This window comes from Leptonychotes weddellii, chromosome 11, assembly GCF_054177405.1.
Source record: "Leptonychotes weddellii isolate Sample4059 chromosome 11, ASM5417740v2, whole genome shotgun sequence".
NCBI classification, from domain to species: domain Eukaryota; kingdom Metazoa; phylum Chordata; class Mammalia; order Carnivora; family Phocidae; genus Leptonychotes; species Leptonychotes weddellii.
In genome coordinates, this window is record NC_138379.1 from 71,910,937 (window position 1) to 71,929,454 (window position 18,518).

Genomic DNA, 18,518 nt, shown 5'->3' on the forward strand with positions numbered 1-18,518 from the left:
TTTATAAAGCTTCTCAGGCAATCTGATACACCAAGTTTGAGAACCACTGATTTAGGGAATGAAAATATTGCAAATAAACACACATTGCACCTACCCCCTGAGGACTTTTCAGGCTCTGAGATGGGGTCAGGAGATGTTGAATTGCTGTAGGCTGCTTGACCTGAAGAGTTGGGATCCATGACAAAGCAGTTATCTCTTCTCCTACATGAGAAAAGCTAAGAACAATCATCACCACCACTATGGGAATGCAGATAGAAGCAGCCAGGTAAGCAATCATCCTAGAGCATTCAGGAGACTGCTAGTACACAGTGTGAGCCTAAGAGAAGCTATATTCCCTCTTGTACATACGACTGAAAACACAAGTTGATGGATTAGAAGGCATGTGCCCCAACTGTGGTATATGACAAGAGGAGAACAAATAAACCATGATGCATTTTTATTATTCCAGGAACCCTAAGTTAGGTGTGATGAGTGGGTAGCAAATAAAAGCGTTCTCAGAAGGGAGATTATCTTACATCCCTCACACAGGTCCCCTGCACATATTTGCCTCATCCAGACTAGCTGACAGAGGCAAATCCTTCCCTGGTCTTATATAAGTGTCTCCCCACCCGGCTCCCCTTACCTTCTTTGGCCCTCTAGTTCTGTGCAGAAGGCAGGGCAAAAAGGAGGTGGGTAAGCTACCAGACAGGGTGGCATGGTGCCAAGAATCAGCTAATAACTTGAATGACAAAAGACAATTGTCACAAAACCAACTAACTTACACCAGCTTTCATCATCCACATACTAACTGAGGGCACATCAAACATGCATGAGCCCCTTCTTGGCAGGAGACAGCAGGGAGAAGCAAAGGCAGCACCTCTTATGTGTTATTAACATATAACTGGAGTCTTGCACCCTCTCCCAGTGCTCTCTAGGTAAAAGAAGGGTCAAGGGTTAGTTGCTTTCTTGCCGCCCACCATCATTTCCATGAGAACCCGGAAGCTGTGTCATTCACTCTTTCCCCTTGCTTCTGGCACTCCTTTTGGTGCTTCTGAATGCTTAAAAAGGAGGGCAAACCAAGTCAAATCTTGGAAATTCTACTCTGTCTTTGGTCTCATCCTTTAGTTTGTTTTAGTCACTAATACATTTCTTCCCACCACCTACAACTATACACGGAACATAATAGGCACTCAATAAACCCTGACTGGGTGACCGAACCAATAAACACATACACAGCTACAGTCTGTGTTGGGTTCGAGTTTGGTGGCACCACCAAGATAAAGCAAAGGCAGCACCTCCAGAGAGTTAATCTGAATGAGGCACTGAAGCCAAAACCAGCCCAGTTCTTTGAACAGCCTTTTATAACTGTGAAGGCAATACTCTCAGAGAAGAAAAAAAAAATCAAATTTAGTAACCTAAGATGTCCTTAGTAACAGTGCTAAAGAATGTGTTTTCCAATATTTGATTTCTTAGCTTGACAGTCTCTCTTGAAATATTCTCTTCTCAGCACTGAAAATGTGAATCTTTGTTGGTTTGTTTTGCAGTTTGCAAATGACTTACAGAGTTCTTCTGGCAGGGTTTCTGTTTTTCTTCTTGCAAATAAACAAAAGGCCATCTCTCTAATATGACTTAAGTGGGGGAGTATCTGTGATCTGTCATGGTTTTGGAAGGAGGAGAAAAGGAGAAGAGGACAGGAGAGGGAAGTAGAAAGGAAAATGAGGAAAACTGGAACTGGCAGGGTATAGAAGCTGAGTGAAACGTGGGCAAGTGGCAAAGGTAAATCAGATATGGAAAATTAGAGTGGCAGAGATATCAAAGAGCTGAGGACTCTGTAATCAATCAACGGGGCCCCAGGTACACTTGCTGGGGATGGCTGAACTTGCCCACCAGTTCGTGGGTCTCCCCTTCCCCCTGCTGCGGCCCTATCATCTGGCTCCTTGTGAACTGGGAGGACAGACTTTCCCTCCTTCTCCTGGGCAAGCCTGCATGAAGCAGAACAACCCCTGCCAGCATGACCTAGATCTGTCAACTGATCAATTATTGTTCCCGTAGAGGAGAAGGAAGAACTAAAGGAGGAAAGAAAAAGGGAAATGGAGAAAAAGAGGAAAGGGGGAGAGAGGGCAGAATGAGGGAGGGAGGGTGGGAGGGGGAGAGACAGAAGGAGAGGGAAGGTGGAGGAACACACAGATCTTTTAAGTTTAAGCAGGTGATAACACGAGCAGGCTTTATCCAGAAGGTTGCGTAAATAAATACAGAAATACAGAAAATAAAATAGAAAGCTCTCAGAGGGTGGCGCCTGGGTGGCTCAGTCGTTAAGCGTCTGCCTTTGGCTCAGGTCATGATCCCAGAGTCCTGGGATCGAGCCCCGCATTGGGCTCCCTGCTCTGAGAGAAGCTTGCTTCTCCCTCTCCCACTCCCCCTGCTTGTGTTCTCTCTCTCGCTGTGTATCTCTCTCTGTCAAATAAATAAACAAAATCTTTAAAAAAAAAAAAAAGAAAGAAAGCTTTCAGAGATTATTGACCAAAATCACAGTCAAAGTGGAGGATTGAGTCCTCTTTTTCCCCACTTTTTCTAATCCAGACTAGAATTGTTTTTACCCTCTAAAACTCCCAGCTCTAGCTTTCTTACCCAATCCTCCTCCTTTCTGCCATCTACTCACCCCTCCAGCCAGCACTGCACCTCCATGCAGAACTCTCCTTTTACAAATGGATGGGAGGCAGGCCTCCTTCATGTTCCTTCCAAAGCCCCTCTGCCCTTCCCCAATGCACTTGTGAGTGGAATGGAATGGAAGCGTCCACCACCAAGGGAGGAAGTCTACAATGATGCCACCAGACCCCATCTGACCCGTATACCATCGACTACTTTATTTTTGCGTGTTTTCATCTTTTAGGTTTAATTTGTTTTATTGAATTTCAAATGACTACAGACATAAAGTAAACATTTAACAAGCCAATAGAGCAGAAAGGAAGTAAACTGCATAAATACAACCAGTCTCAGCATGGAGTTCCACTTAGCACCACATGTTTGGAGTGTTACAAGCATTAATGAGTCCTTACAACACCCAGGGGAGTTGCTCCCCAGCCCGGCAGGCAGGTGGGGAGACAGGCTCACAGAGGGAAAGATTTTCCCCTACAGAAAACATAGGCAACTTTGAGCTCAGATGTACCTGCCCCCCACCGAGCCTTGCACAGGCCACCAGAACTGGATTGAAACCTGGAAGGCATGCTCATGAGAGTGTTTGAAGAGTCTGTAGGGCCTCTGCTGAGGTCAGATATAAAGCAAAGTTTGTTTGTATCTTTGGCATTCTGGTTGGTAGCAGGCATGAACTCCAAACCAAAAAAACCTGGAACAGAGCCAGCCCCCAGACGTGATGATCCCACCCAAAGTGTGTTCATCATGAGTAGACAGACATGAAAAGATGCTGCGGATCTTTTCAGCATGTGTCTCCTGTACGTGCCGGAAACATGTGGCTCCCACATTGATTTAGATTGATTTAGAAATGTCATCCGTTCTTAGGATATGAAGAGAGATCACCGCATCCCAATGGATAAACTGTGGCCGAAGGCCAAAGGTTTGTTGGGGCATCTGTGACCAGTAGGCAATCCCAGCCTAGGTCACTATAACTCTAGGCAATCAGAATGCAGGCATGCCAAAAATAGAACCCAGACATTCCAGAACGGAGCACCTGAGAAGGGAAGCAGGAGAGACCATCTCTTCAAGGACACAGTTGAGCACCTCTAATAACAGCATTATGGGAGAGGCTTACTGAGAAACAACAGAAGTCAGGGGCTAGGCGTCCAGCTCATAAGAAGGCACTAGTGGGCTTATATTCGGCTTTAAAAGTGCCACAAAGGAAGAACCAGCACCAGGACGAGGCTTTGCACCGGGTCACTAAAGCTGCAATCCCAAGAATGGTCTTTATGCAGCAAGGCTTGCTGGTCAGTGCTGGGACTCTTCAGGCACCCTTGATCAAATGCTCGGAAGACCATCACTGAATATGAAGGATGAAGGTGAGCTGCGTTTGTTGCGCTGTGCACGGCTTGCCTCTAACTTGCCCCAAGTTGGTAGCAGCAAGCATGTCAGCCAGAGTTTACTTTATGAGGCTCCTCTGTCTCTTTGCCCTGCCTTTTTTGGGGGGGGGGTAGGGATCATGCTTGCAAGTGCTCACAATGCTCACATCAGGCTCAGGGTCCCATCATCCCACACTGATTTTTCACTCTGCCAGTAAACATGGTTGTGGCCTCATCTGCCTCCCTCACATCCCTGAAGCATCACCCAACTCAGGCTAATCCTGGCACCCAAACGTTTCCTGTGAATGGCAGGAAGTTGGCCGGTCTGCCCAGCGGAACAGTGTCCATGTTGTCGGCGCCGAGTGAAGGAGAGCATGAACTTAGCCCCACGGTCCTTTTCCTTCTGCTCTGCCTGTTTGTGTCTCAAGTGGGCAGATATAAGTTGATGTGGGACGTGAGGAGATGAGAAAATTTGAAAGGTAAGACAGGAATCTAGCCAAGCTCATTGGAAGGTGTTAAAGGGAGCATTAATTCTTCGAAGGAGAAATGGTCGGGTTTCTAGAAAGTGAAAGGCTGCAGCACTACCAGCCATTCCTTTCGAAGCCTTTCAGTGGCAGAAGGTGGGCGGTGTGCGGAAAAGGACAGCCGCCTAATCCAGCTTGCCCAGCTCCTGCTCCCAGGAAAGAGGAGCTGCTAGTTAATCAACCCTGATGTGTCTTAGGGCCAGAGCCCCAGGGCGCTAATCACGCCCTCTTACCCCCTCCCTCCTGCCTGTCACTAATCAGTGCTGATTCCCTTGGAAATTCCCTCCCCCTCTAAGCTGGATCATGGTTGCTGGTGGGGTTGGGGGGAGGAGAAGGTCAGAAAGGGGTCCATAATCTGCCACTAGCCCTGGACACTTTTTTTAAGAAGGCAAGAAACCCAGGAAGTAGCAGCTCTAGGAAGAGCCAGCTTAAAACAAAAACAGAGAAGAAAAAATTGCCTTGGAATGTGTACTGCATTCTAACTAGCCCCACTGGGTCAAAGCAATAGGGGTGGATTATTGCAGGCAAGATGCGGGCTGCCTCAGTAATTCTGTAAGTTTGATAAGAGATAGCTGGTAGACTCCAGCCTCCTTCGCCTGAGAGAGGAAACAGACATCACCTCTGCCAGTCCAACTGGCATGTGGTGTGGGGGTCTTTGGGGGTTATTCCTCCTTAAAATTGGGCAGCCTGTTTTATTATGACACATTGAAGCCTATTCAGAGCTGGCTCAAGGTGGGTAGCACAAATAAGGCCATTATTCTCCTAAAGAAAGTCAAATTTGGCAGAATGTGAGGAATAGACCTGTCACCTCTAGTCCCACACCAATATAGGAACAAGACCACAAAATCAGATTTCACTGTGGAGAATTTTGTACCGCCACTTTCTACTCATCTACTTAGGGATGATTCAAAGTATGAGCAAATATTATGCTTCCCTGCATTTATTTCTGACGGAAAAAAAAAAAAATCACGTATGCTAATTTATATGTAAATTCAGTACGGCCCTGGGGCTCCTGGCATGCTGCCAATAGGGCTGTTGGTGGTGGAAGTTTGGCCATTGTCTCTAATTTGATGTATAGATAGAAGAGACACGGACCAGAGGACAGATGGAAATTAGTGAGGACTTGGGACCTTCCCTTTCCCTTCCTCTGACCCTTCACTCTACCCTCTGTCTACTCAGTTTTCATTTCTGTTGTTCACATCACAGAAGCCTGTCCCTGAACTCAGTTTCCCCACTGCTAGTGTTGGAGCTCTGCTCTTATCAGGTGAGCCCCTAAGCACCAAGAACAGGCAGGCAGGGGTGCGAACCCTCCCCTGCACACACATGCATACACACGTACATGCGCACCCGCATCATTGCTGCTCCATATTACGTAAGAGGAGTCAGTCGAGGATGCCTCCAAGTTGGCTCCTTTACTTTTACACGCACCAATGCTCCCATGGGAGAGGAGAGAGATACTGAGGCCAGTGCCCCTCTGAGGCTGAGCGCAGCAGACGACATCAAGGATATCCCTGCAAAATCCACCGCTGTGAACTTCCTTGTCATCGGACTCCCATCCCTCCAGCACCCCTTGCCTTCCCCCTTGAGCCCCAGCCAAGGGTACACACGCATTTGATTCTTCCCATCCTGGTCCTCTCTGCCCACCTCATGTGGGTCTATATGGTAGCCACGCTGCAGCCGATGTCAAGGGGACAGAGGCAGCCCCCAAAGCCTACCCTCAGAGAGGGGTCAGCAGGACAAGAGGCGGGGACAGACAAGACCCTGAGCACTCCATACTGCAGTAGAAGAGAATGAGGTGGGTGGAACTCCCCATCCTTTTTCACCCTGTGAGACCGAACTTTCCTCTGGGAATACAAGGCACAGGGCTGAGCTTCTGCATGGGATCCTGTCTGTGAGCTCTGCTGGACCACCCAGGGAAAGTTTCCCTGCCTGTCTCAATCCTTATGAGTTTAAGCACCCTTGACATAAAAAGGCAAATCAGACCCTCCAGAGGACGGGTGGGTGAGAGCAAGCAGGTGAGCAGATGATATTGCTGCTGGAACGTCAGAGCTAGGACAGAGCGTGGGGCCACACGGTGCAGCAAATGGACTCAAGGTTGAAGCAGATTCCAAATGCACCCCAACACAGCACAACCAACATCAAAGGGTGCCCTGTGCTAGAGAGCAAGCCCAGCCTCAACGGCCTCCCCAGCACCTTGGCTTCCTGCCGATAAATAAACAGAAAATTAGCATTCGACTCTTCTTGCCTCTCTCCCTTCAACTTGGAAAATCTTTCCTGAATTTCAGAACCCCCGAGTGTTCCCACTGCCTTTTATCAGCTGGTTATCCTCCCCCGAGCCCGCCGCCCCCACCACAAACACACCCCCAAACACATTAAAAACTAATACAGTTGTCCACCACTGCCGCAAATTGATTCATCCCTTCAAGCTAGGTCTCTGACCAGAATCTTACAGGATGCACAGTTACCTGGTTCTTCCTAGCCTGCATTTTTCAGTTGCTCCTTTTAGAAGCTTTGCAAGTTTACTGGCCGATATTTAAAGTTTCCTCTTGTAATTTCTTCCCAGTAACATAAGCAACACATTAGCAACCCCCCTGCCCTCTGAATCTGTAATTTTCCCCTGCTTATTTGTGTGCTCTGTTGTGTATGTGTGCAAGAATGTACATAAAGCCAGGGAGACCAGTACATAGCCACGCACTTAACAGGAACACCAGACACATTTTACTTATGCACATACATTCCCCCATTCCGGTGGCAGCCAGAATCAAATCAATATTCTCACAGCCTGGTAGGGAGAATGAAGTCCCAGCCATGCTGTTTAAACGCTCTCTCCTCCACCTGCAAACCGTGCAGCACAGCCGACTCGGGAAGCCTGCGAATCATATAAAGCACCCTGTACGATTCCTGGGTCTACTGTAGGCAAATCAATAGCAAGCTCTTACCTTGAAAGAGAAACAGAGCAGCCAGCCCCGTGAAGATTGCCCAAGAGATAGAATTGTGCATTTTTGCCTGGATGGTTTTCATGATTTTTTTTTCTTCTTCTTTTTCTTCTTTTTTGTCAGGTTCGGTTTTTTCTTTCTTTCTTTCCTGACAGATTGCGTTGCTCTCAAGCTGTTGGAAGGAGATTTAAATCCACTGTTTTGCTGAAGGACACAACAAGAAAGCCGAGGGTGTGAGAGAGTGTGACTTCTCAGTAATTATCTCTACTCATACTCTGGCACTGAGACACATCGTACAATCTGGCCCTGGACAGCCCTCCTACAAGCTGCAATCATTGGTTCTAATCCAAGGATTGACAGAGCTACAACACACGCGCGCCGGCACACACACACACACACACACACACACACACACACTCACTCACTCACTCAGGAATCATTTACTGGGCAAATCAGGCTAGCTGATTAAAGAGACAGGAGCCTGGAGAGATGGGATGATAAATGCCACTTTGCCCCTTCTATATTACTTTCATTTTTTAAACTGACAGTCTCAGAGCCCCAAGCATCAAAAAAATCCCTTTCCTTCTGGCGTTCCCTGGCCTCCTGAACTCAGATTCCCTGTGCACTGGAAAAATCCCAGAGCCAGCAACGACTTACGGGAAATTTTAAAGGGACATTTTCATGCTCAGTGAAACTTGCAAAGATGAGTCAAATTTCATTTGTTGGTACCTATTTTCCTCTCCGATGAAAATATCATTCAGTGACAGTTTTTTTTCTCTCTCTCTCTCTCATCTTTCACCTTTTCCCAATCAACTTCTTACTTAGTTGCTTTGAAAACAACTTTCTATTTTTTTCTGCTGTCACTCCTGTTTCAGAATACCTGTATTACTCCTATTCTTCATTCACTTAATTTATTTCCTAAAGTCATCCATATGTATACAATACCATGGAAAAGGATGAGGCTTCTGAGATCTTTGGAGAGCTGCAGTCTGAATAAGGAGAACCTTCTTCAAGAGAGAACAAGAAATGAGTTTACTCTCCATGCCTCAGTCAATCTACATCAATTAAAAAGAGTAATATAAGTGCTTGTGGCTTAAACTGCAGCAAAACAGATTGAAGTTAGACATGCTGAAGGACTTTCAGAGTGTGGATTTTGTATGTGGTTATAAAATGTCCTCAGAGAGTTGCAGACATTCATCTCCTTGGGAATGGGTAAGAAGAAAAATCAGACAGAAATAGTCAAATGGGCATAATGACTTCTAAAGGGACTTCTAACTCTAAGGACCAGGAGGTTAATGTCAATTTTTGGTTTGTTCTTATGCGCAGGAAGTTATGGGATGTGAATAAACTTCTGGAACACTTAGCCCCTCAAAGAACCTTTCCTAGTTGATTTTCACAAATACATACCATCACGATGCCTTGATACACATTTTTGAAATATTTCTCCCAAATCTCCACAGCTGATTACTATATTTCTTTGTGACCCCTATAATAATGGTAATGCATATATTCTTGAACTGCATAGAACAAAAGTACTTCTTGTCCATTTATATTTAAGAGCATACGGGCAAAATGGGAACTGTTCTGCCATCCTCCACAAGTTTAAACGGTGCGTTCACCCCGCATTGTGTGTGAAGAGTAACGGTGGTCCCCTGGAGGTGTGCAGCACAGTGATGGCGTGGAAGGAGAGCTGAGGTTTGCTCACACAAACCGAAGGACCGTGGGTAGCTCATTTTACCTCTGTGATCCTTGGCCTCTCATTCATAAATTTAGAGAACTGGAATAATTTCTAGGATCTCTCCATTTTAAAGGTGTTTTATGTTAACAGAGTTTTTTTTCCCCCACCACTATGTTATAATTCACATGTCCATCAAAATGTCCTTGATATTGGGGCACCTGGGTGGCTCAGTTGTTAGGCGTCTGCCTTCGGCTCAGGTCGTGATCCCAGGGTCCTGGGATCGAGTCCCACGTCTGGCTCCCTGCTCAGCGGGGAGCCTGCTTCTCCCTCTCCCACTCCCCCTGCTTATGTTCCCGCTCTCGCTGTGTCTCTCTCTTCAAATAAATAAATAAAATCTTTAAAAAAAAAAATGTCCTTGATATTGTGAGCTCCCAGTGGACGAGAATTTTATTTCTCTACTAGTCTTTTTGTGTGGTGCTCAGCAGAGTGACATGTGCAATTAACTGACTTGGAATGGCTGTGGCAACCGTGAACGGTACAGTCCAGAAGGAAGGAGGGCTTCATCTTACCATCAACCCACTGCCCTCCAGAATGATGATAAAGACCATGAGTCATTGAGAAGTCTTTAGTCCCTCCCCGAAGAGGCAGAGACATTAACATTTGTAAATGTCCTCACCCTAAACTGCCATAAATCTGTGCACTGCCCCATTTTTATTAAGCATCTGTATGTGTGACAACAGTAATCAATGAATAATTCTAGGTGATATTTATTGAGAATTTGCTTTGGGTCAGAGATGATGCTCAATGTTTTTCATGCATTTCTCTCATTAAATCCTTACCTATGAAGTGTCCTCACCTGTTATCATCCCCATTTTATAGATGAGAATGTTGAGGCTCAGAGGAAACATGTCCACATTCACACAGTTGGCACCCAGTGGAACCAGAATTCGAGCCCAAGCATTTACCTCTCAGACTAACCTCTAAAATACTACCTATGCTAAAAACTGTGATGGACCCAAGCAGATATTCTTATATATGATGTCTTTGCTATTTTAATAGCATATGAGATAGCAAATTATATGAAACACATATATTAATAGAGAAACTATAAGAAAACCCTTATATTGTCTTTAGTGTTAATTGAATTGCAAATGGTTGGTACACATAATTTTATCAGAATGCAAAGAAGTGATAGATGGGATTTTCTGATAGTTTTTAAAAGTTCTATGGAGATGGCAAAAGTCATGATACACCTTGAGAGTGAGGTAGGAACTAAATCTAAGGCAGAAGGAAGAATACTGCAGGCAAGGGAAACCATAAATTAAAAATTAGAGGTGGAGGGCGCCTGGGTGGCTCAGTCGTTAAGCGTCTGCCTTCGGCTCAGGTCATGATCCCAGGGTCCTGGGATCGAGTCCCACATCGGGCTCCCTATTCGGCAGGAAGCCTACTTCTCCCTCTCCCACTCCCCCTGCTTGTGTTCCTGCTCTCGCTATCTCTCTCTCTGTCAAATAAATGACTAAAATCTTTAAAAAAAAAAATTAGAGGTGGAAATACATCACATAAATTCGGGGCTCTAGAGACCTGTCTGAGATCTCCCATCTTGTCCCACTGTGTTGCAATTAAATATTTGAAGGATAAAAAAAGGGAAACGTAGTCTAATGTTTGATCCATATTAGTTGCTCTTTACACACAGATAATGTGTCCATCCCTGGCACACGACAGGAACACTCAACAGACACCTGTCACCATCCATGTGGCCTGTTGGCTAAGAGCACAGGTCTTGAATCTAACTGGGTTCAAATCCCAGTTCTGACCTCTAGGGGCTATGGGCCTTTCATTGAGTACTATCGACTCCAGGTCTGAAATGGAGACTGGAATTTAAGCATCACCATACATCATGACCATCAACTAATTTTCATTTGTTTTACTATTTTAACCAAATGAGACTGATGTGGTCTCCCATGTGCCATTGGGAGGAGCTACCAGGGCTTGTGGGCTATGATTCTGGGAGGCAGGGAGTAGTTTCAGAATTGTAATTTGTGCATTCACTAAGGCAAAATATATCCTCAGGGATTGCCAAACCAAAAGTCTAATTTGGGCTCTGAGCGCTGCTAAATGCTAAACAATCTAGAGAGCTATATCTTTTTCAGTGCTTGAATTTACCACATAGAGTAATTTCCCAATGGCCTTCATGTTTCGCAAAAGCACACGGTTAACCTGCTCCTAGAGAAGCCATCTTTGTCTCTCCCTTGTCATGGGGTTTAACACAGTGTCACCTATCTAGGCCTGTTGGGTCATTTGGCAGTTCATTGATATAATTACAGATTGAAAAGCTGATTGTGGGCTGTACACAGAAGGGTTTTGTTCAACCAGGCCCATCTCTTAATGAAATGGGTTTCATCAAAACTGTCAGAATTTTTCCTTTCCGTTTTTCTGTTTTAGTCTCAGAGTCATTCAGGCCTAGAGCTGGAAATCTCTATTGTTGCAACTGCCCCAAACGGCAGGTAACTTGGCCCTTTCGTGTTGGGGTAGCCCATGGCTGTGTTTGGGAGTTTTGTGACTAGATGTAAGGGAATGACTAAAGAGGCTCTGATTGGGGGAAGCTCTGATTGGAAGGAGATACTTTGAAATTGCTGTTTCTTACTCAACAATCGCAGCTTCTTCCTCTGAATTAGGAGTTGCAAGTACTTACAATCAGGTGTCTGCAGGACTCAATTTGCTTCTGGGATTAGCTAGGTGCACATTATGCATCATTTACTTCTCAGTTCCAGGGTCAAAGGGGGATGAATGGTCCAAAGACAAAATTAATGTCAGGAAAGGGACCTCAAAGTTGAGGCAGAATGGTGTTCTCCACCTTCACACTCCTTGAAGATAACAGAACTTCTTTATGACAGAAATGATTTTTCTGTTTGTAGGTAAGGAATAAAGAAAAGGCATAAGAAATAAGGAATAAGGAAGGGGAAAATAGATGAGGTCTCTAACTTCTGAGAAGAGGCAACCAAGATGGCATTTCATAAACCTTTCATCATCAGGTAGTTTAAGATTCTACATGGTGTGCAGTGAGCTAGTACAAACAGAGATTGATTCTCTGTAAACTGCCCCCATGCACACCTGTCACCCCGCCAAACCACACAGGAAGTCCAGGAAGGCCACTGTGGGGCCTGGCTCTCCCACTGTCCAAATACCATCTGAGCCCTGACAGCAGCCCTCTAGCCCTGGGAAGGGGGATGGGCAATGGTTCACACATGGCTCTCCAGGCCCAAAGGACTGATGGACAGAAAGCCCCAATGAGGAGGAGGAGGTAGGTGTGAACGGTGTGTGGGAAGGAGGGAGGAAGGGGGTGTGGGGCAGTGTTTTTTATTTCTCTCAGCTATTATGGAAAGAACTGCAGGAGCTTAAATCTAAAGAACAGCACTGAAATAATGTTCAGGACTTAACAAAAGCCTCTGCTCTGCTCTCCTGTCTGCCCGCTGTGGCCTGCCTCAGCTGAGGCTCAGGGCGGTGGGTGATCTCACATACTCAGATGCAGGGAAGAGCCCTGCCTCCAGGGAGGGAGGGAGCTGGCCTGTGCCCCACACACCTGGGGTTGAGGAGGATCCAGCTCTGACTTGCGGTGTCACTTCAGGGAGGGAGAAAACCAGGGCAGGAAGAAGGCAGCCTTCTACCTTTTCACGGGGCTCTCCCTGAAAAGCCATCTTGAATGTGGCTCCCGTTTCATAAGGTCATTTTTGATGTGAATGGAATCGGTCTAGGGTATAAATGTTGGAATTATGTGGGGTCCATTTTGAGAATTTGACTGCTATCAGGAGATTTCCTGATTTATTGATAAATTGCCTAAGCTGATATTAAAAATGAAAGCCTAACTCTTCACAGCACAGAGATTAAGGACACAGAGATTTAAATCTGCGTTCCTACAAATTTCAGTGTTTTCTAACTGGAGTTATAGGCACAGTCATCTGGCCTTGATTTCTATGAATTATCATCATCTCAAAAAGAAGCAATATGACATAATAGTATAACAGAAAGAATTTAACACTTAAAATCAGAAGACCTGGATTTGAGTCTAATTCCACTTATCAGCTTCAATTCTATGATCCTCAATTTTCTCATCTCATCTCCTCCCATCTTGTCCTTAAAGTGGCAGTAGTAATATCTATTTCACAGAGTTGATGTGCATTACCCAGTGGAACACTATGAAAGCCCTCCTGTAATGTCAAACGCACGCATTGGCTCCCGTCTTTGTAATCAGCTTGCTTGAAAAACAAATCACCATGCTGGATCATATTCAATAAGAACTTCACAGAAAGAACCACTACCTTCAGGATGCATATTACCAAAAAGTTTTCCCTGGGATCTGTAGGAGACTGAGGATCTATTTTCTTTCTCTTTGTTTTGTTCCAACATAGTTTAATTTTCTTTGTATATAATTTCTTTCTTGATCAGTGCATACTTACCTAATTGTTTCATCTCTTTTGTATACGTACACATTCTGCTAATAATTATTCTTACCTACATTAAAAAATCAAGTGGTATTCTTATAATTATTTAATTTCCAACATAACTCTCTTTTTATGTCTATTCTCACTTGCTTTTCCTAACCTCTTCCTTTACACTGCTAAGTACTCTATCATTTGTTTGCTTTACTTTTCCTGAAGTTTATTCTCCTTTGTCATTTTCTAAATAAGTTTGTATAAATTCACTATTTGCTTTTCTCAAGAAATTTACCACTCATTACACTTTCCTTTTTGTTTTACTTTTTTCTAGAAGAACTTTTTTTTTTTTACTCCCCCAGCCCATGTTTTATTATACATTGCCATATTTTAAAACTTCTTATTCATAATTTTCTTACTTCTAATTAGGGCCTTTTCTTTTCCACCTAAAGAAGTCCTCTTAACATGTTTTTCTGGTTTAGTGATGATGAACTCCTTTAACTTTTGTTTGGGAAACTCTTTATCTCTCCTTTAATTCTGAATGACAACCTTGCTGACTAGAGTGTTCTCAGTTGCAGGTTTTTTTTCTTTCAGCTCTTGAATATATCATGCCACTGTCTTCCTGCCTACAGAGTTTCTGCTGAAAATTCAGCTAATAGTGTTATGGAGTTTCTCTTGTAAGTAACTTTTTGCTTCTCACTCGCTACTTTTAAGATTCTCTCTTTACCTTTAAACTTTAACATTTTAATTATTGTGTACTGTCATGTGAACTTCTTTGGGTTCATATTATTTGAGGTTCTCTGTGCTTCCTGAGCCTGGATGTCAGTTTCCTCCCCCAGGTTAAGGAAGTTTTCAGCTATTATTTCTTCAGATAAGTTCTCTGCCCCTTTCTCTCTACCTTTCTGTGTTTGTGTCTATGAATTGGGTGGAGCAGCTACTTCTATACTTGAAGAAATGGTCTCATGTATGGTAATCCCCTGTGTAGACTGTGTGTGCCTGGTGACTTTGGCTGGCTGGCTGGAGCTGAATCTGGCATGGGCTAGGGATTCCAGGGCACTCTGGGATGGCCAGAACTGAAGTGAGCATGGCTGGGGGTGTTCCTGGAGCTACCCTGACAGGGTAGCTAAAGCTGAAGTGAGCATGGGCCAAGGCAATCTCTGGGCTTTCTGCTCAGAGGGAACCTGGGCAGGATAGATGAAGGTGAAGTGAATACAAGGGAAGAGGTCCTGGGCTCTCTGCACAGAAAGTGCCCTGGTAGGGTGGCTTGAGCTGAGATGGGGTTCAGGCCAGGGAGTCCCAGGGTGCTCAGCACAAGAGGCACCATAGCAGGACTGTCACTGAAGTGGGCATGGGCCAGGATGTCCCTGGGTGCTCAGTGCAGGGTTCCCTGCCCAGATGGCTGGAGCTGAAGGTAGGATGTAAGCTGGGGGGTCTTAGGGCACACCACGCAGAGGGCATCTTCACAGGGTTGCTGGAGCCGAAGTTGCATGAGCTAAGAGGTCCTGGAGTACTCTGTGCTGGGGATCTCTAACAAGCCATCTGAAGCCAAAATAGGGCCTGGAGTGTTCTGGGGTTCTTTGCACCTACGTCACCTTAGCATAGCAACTGGAGTTGTAGGGACTGCTGACCAAGCATGTCCCAGTGTATACCACCCTGAAGACTCCTTGGTGGGATAGCTCGGGCTGATGTGGGCTAAGGAACTGGGGCTCACTGAGGCAGTAGGCCAGCTAGGGCACCTGGAACATGCTCCCATCCACTCTCTCAAGGTGGAGGGGGAATGTAAAGCAAGGCACTTACCAGCCACTTCAACCCAGAGAGAGTTCCAGCAGCTCACCTGCCTTTGGCAGGCTTCTAGGGCTAGTTCCTTTATATCCTAGTTTACTTTTAATTAATTAATTTATTTATTATTTGTAAGGATCACAGGATTTGTTTGTTTTATTTTCATTATTGTTATTGTAATATCATAAAAATGTTTTAAAATTGGTAACACATCTTTAGGTCAACATATAGTGAAATAAACTTTGTTTTCACAATGTAAGCATTTTCTGACACCCTGAAAATAAACATGTTTTTAGGGCTCTAGTTCTTTTATTTTATTTATTTATTTGACAGAGAGAGAGAGAGAGACAGTGAGAGAGGGAACACAAGCAGGGGGAGTGGGTGAGGGAGAAGCAGGCTTCCTGCAGAGCAGGGAGTCCGATGTGGGGCTTGATCCCAGGACCCTGGGATCATGACCTGAGCCAAAGGCAGATGCTTAACCGACTGAGCCACCCAGGAGCCCCTAGGACTCTAGTTCTTAATTCTGCTTGAGCACCAGCATTTTCTTGCAGCTTTATACATTTCAAATGTCTACTCTTCACTCAGAGATGTTGATATGGTGCTGGTCTGAAACAAAGCAATTAAAACCTAGCTATATAGCACTCTGGGCTGACTTTTCCAACAGAAGGATTTCTGTGTATGTGTGTGTGTGTCCATATATTAATTTACCTAGTTTAGTTTTTAAACTGTAGCTTTTTTTTTTTTCTGTTCCCCAGCACACTGGAGCCAAAGAAGGGCTCACTAAGGCAGCCATGGTGCTGAGACCCCTGCTCCCATTGGTGTTATAACAGTGGAGGGGAGCACAAACTGTGGACACCAAAAGAGTTCCAGCAGCTCTCCCACCATTTGGTGGAATCTGAGGCTGAATATTTTATATTCTAGTTGCTCTTTTAAACTGCAGCGTTTTTTTTGCATACCCCAGGACAGAGAATCTGCTCCCATCCCTCAGTACTATCCTTCCCACTGTAATTCACAGTGTAGGTGTTGGGGACTCCCTTCCTTACCGTGTCTTTGTCTCCCTTGCCATTTTCTATATGCTCTCTCTACCTTTTTTGTGCAGAAGCTGTTCAGGAACCTTCCAGTTCTTCCTCAGGAACAATTGCCCTATAAATAAGTGTAGATTTGATGAGGTGGTGAGTTCAGGAACCTCCCACCTTACCATCTTGGATCAGAACTCGAGCAATGTCTTTGGATGCCTCGCACACTTTCCCTCCACTTGCCCATCAGGAAATCAGTTCTGTGTGGTTTCATCATAGCTGCTATACTCTTGGTGTGGGAGTGGACAAATGACCCTGGCCTGGCCAATCAGTTTCTTCCCTGAGAGTTTTATAGGCACTTTTTGGAAAGAAGCATTGCTATTAGGAGGGTATCTTTCCAACAGGTGGAAAAAGTCTGCAAGGAAATGAAGTCAACAGAAAAGAAAGTAGAACCAAGAGGAGAGGGCGTTATTGAAAATAGGATGAGTCATGCCTGAAGGCAGACATATATTCTTAGACTTCTTGGTTCCCCTATTTGCTTGTTATTTTGAATTGAGTTTCTGTCACTTGGAACTGAAAGTGTCCAGACTGAGAGGGTCCATGTGGAGGGTGGTTGAATACAAACTTCCTTTGCTTCCTTCTCCTTCCTACATTACTTTCCCTGATTTTTGGCAAATATCTGTATATAATATGACGTCTTAGGTAGAGATATAGGTGTCTGAGGCTCTATATTTTATAAAATGAATAGTCAGTGTTATTATTAAATTGGGATTAAAATAAGGTCATAGATGGAGTCAAAATGGACCAAATCCCTCCTCCTTCTAAATGTTGGGGTGCAGAGAGTGAACCACCATTTAATGCACCTCATATGCCATGGAATGTGGTAGCATTTTTCATGTATCTTCTACTTGTATGAGTTAAGTTAGAGGGTGAATACCATTACCCCTAATTTGCAAGTAAAGAAGTAAACTAACTTGTCCACAGTTGTCCAGGTAGTATTTGGTCAAGCCTTCTGAACAACCAAGACCCTGCTATTTCCCTATACTTGCCTATACTCTAAGTAAAATAGACTTAAAGCAGAAAGATCGGGGCAGCTTTGTGTGGTCACTTAGAGCTATAAGAAAGACATCTACCTTGGTCAACTTTATATAAGAGAATGTGGGAGTTTTTTCAAACTAAAGTGAATGGCTCAGTGAAGGGCTGGAGGGAAACATAGTGCTCTGTGGGAATCAAGGTGATCCAACTTGGATGGATTTGAGGCTGTGTGTTCAAGAGAACTGAGAGTACATGTAGTTTGAGCCAAAATTGGAAGGTCTTAAATGTTTAAAAGGTTTGAACTGAATTTGAAGAGCATAACTGCTTTTGATTCTGAGCAAGAAAGTGAAAACACTAATAACTGGTATTTCTGGTGCTTTATATGGCAAAATGCATAGTAAATCAAATTACTCCCTCAGAGGAGATCCCGCTCCCCTGATCCAGTCCCCGGCCCTGTAGACTTGGACAACTTCCCATCCTTTGCTTCTCCTAGTCTAACTGGGCAGACTGTGGGACGGCAGCCCGTGGGACAGCAGCCCTTGGGCTTTTAGCAGGTCATACACACGAGTGACTCTGGCACATACACAGGCCCTGGCATCCTCTTCTTGGTAGTCCACTGTCCACCAAGCAGCTGAACAGACCATAGTACTATGGTGGGAATCAAGCTTGAACTTAGAGGAAGGTGGGAGCATTCTAGGGATACCTGGGACAACCTTACTTCTCTACATTGGAATTGATGACTCAGCCTATTTGATAAATCAAGTGCCACTGTATTGCCTTTGACCACTTATCCCATTGTACATATTTAATTTGGAGACTTAATGGGGAGGAGAAGTCTGTTCTGAAGAAAGATTTATGTATTTCCTAATCACTTGGCCTTATACTATCTTAATACTATCTAAAAACATGCTGAACTCTGTCAGCTGGATTTGGGCAGCACTGTGAAATAAACAGAGTCCAGGAACATTTCTGTTGGTCTCCCACACTCGTTTTACACTGAGAACTGGTTCAGAGAAGGTCAATAACATGCTTAGATTTATACAAGTCAGAAGCAGAACTGGGAGTAGAATGAACTCTTCTGACTCCCTGTCCAGCATTATTTCTTTTATTCCAAAATATATCTGGATGCCT

General features: G+C 44.6%; 1 protein-coding gene across 1 annotated transcript in view; it reads right to left on the reverse strand.

Moving 5' to 3' along the window:
* Positions 1-8,039, reverse strand: part of LOC145716028 (protein CEPU-1-like) — a 759,467-nt gene extending 751,428 nt beyond the window's left edge. The window contains exon 1 of the mRNA XM_081797345.1: positions 7,453-8,039. Within this exon, the coding sequence (XP_081653471.1) occupies positions 7,453-7,534 (82 nt within the window). The 5' untranslated portion in view covers positions 7,535-8,039. The remainder of the gene's footprint in view (positions 1-7,452) is intronic.
* Positions 8,040-18,518: the final 10,479 nt, after the last annotated feature.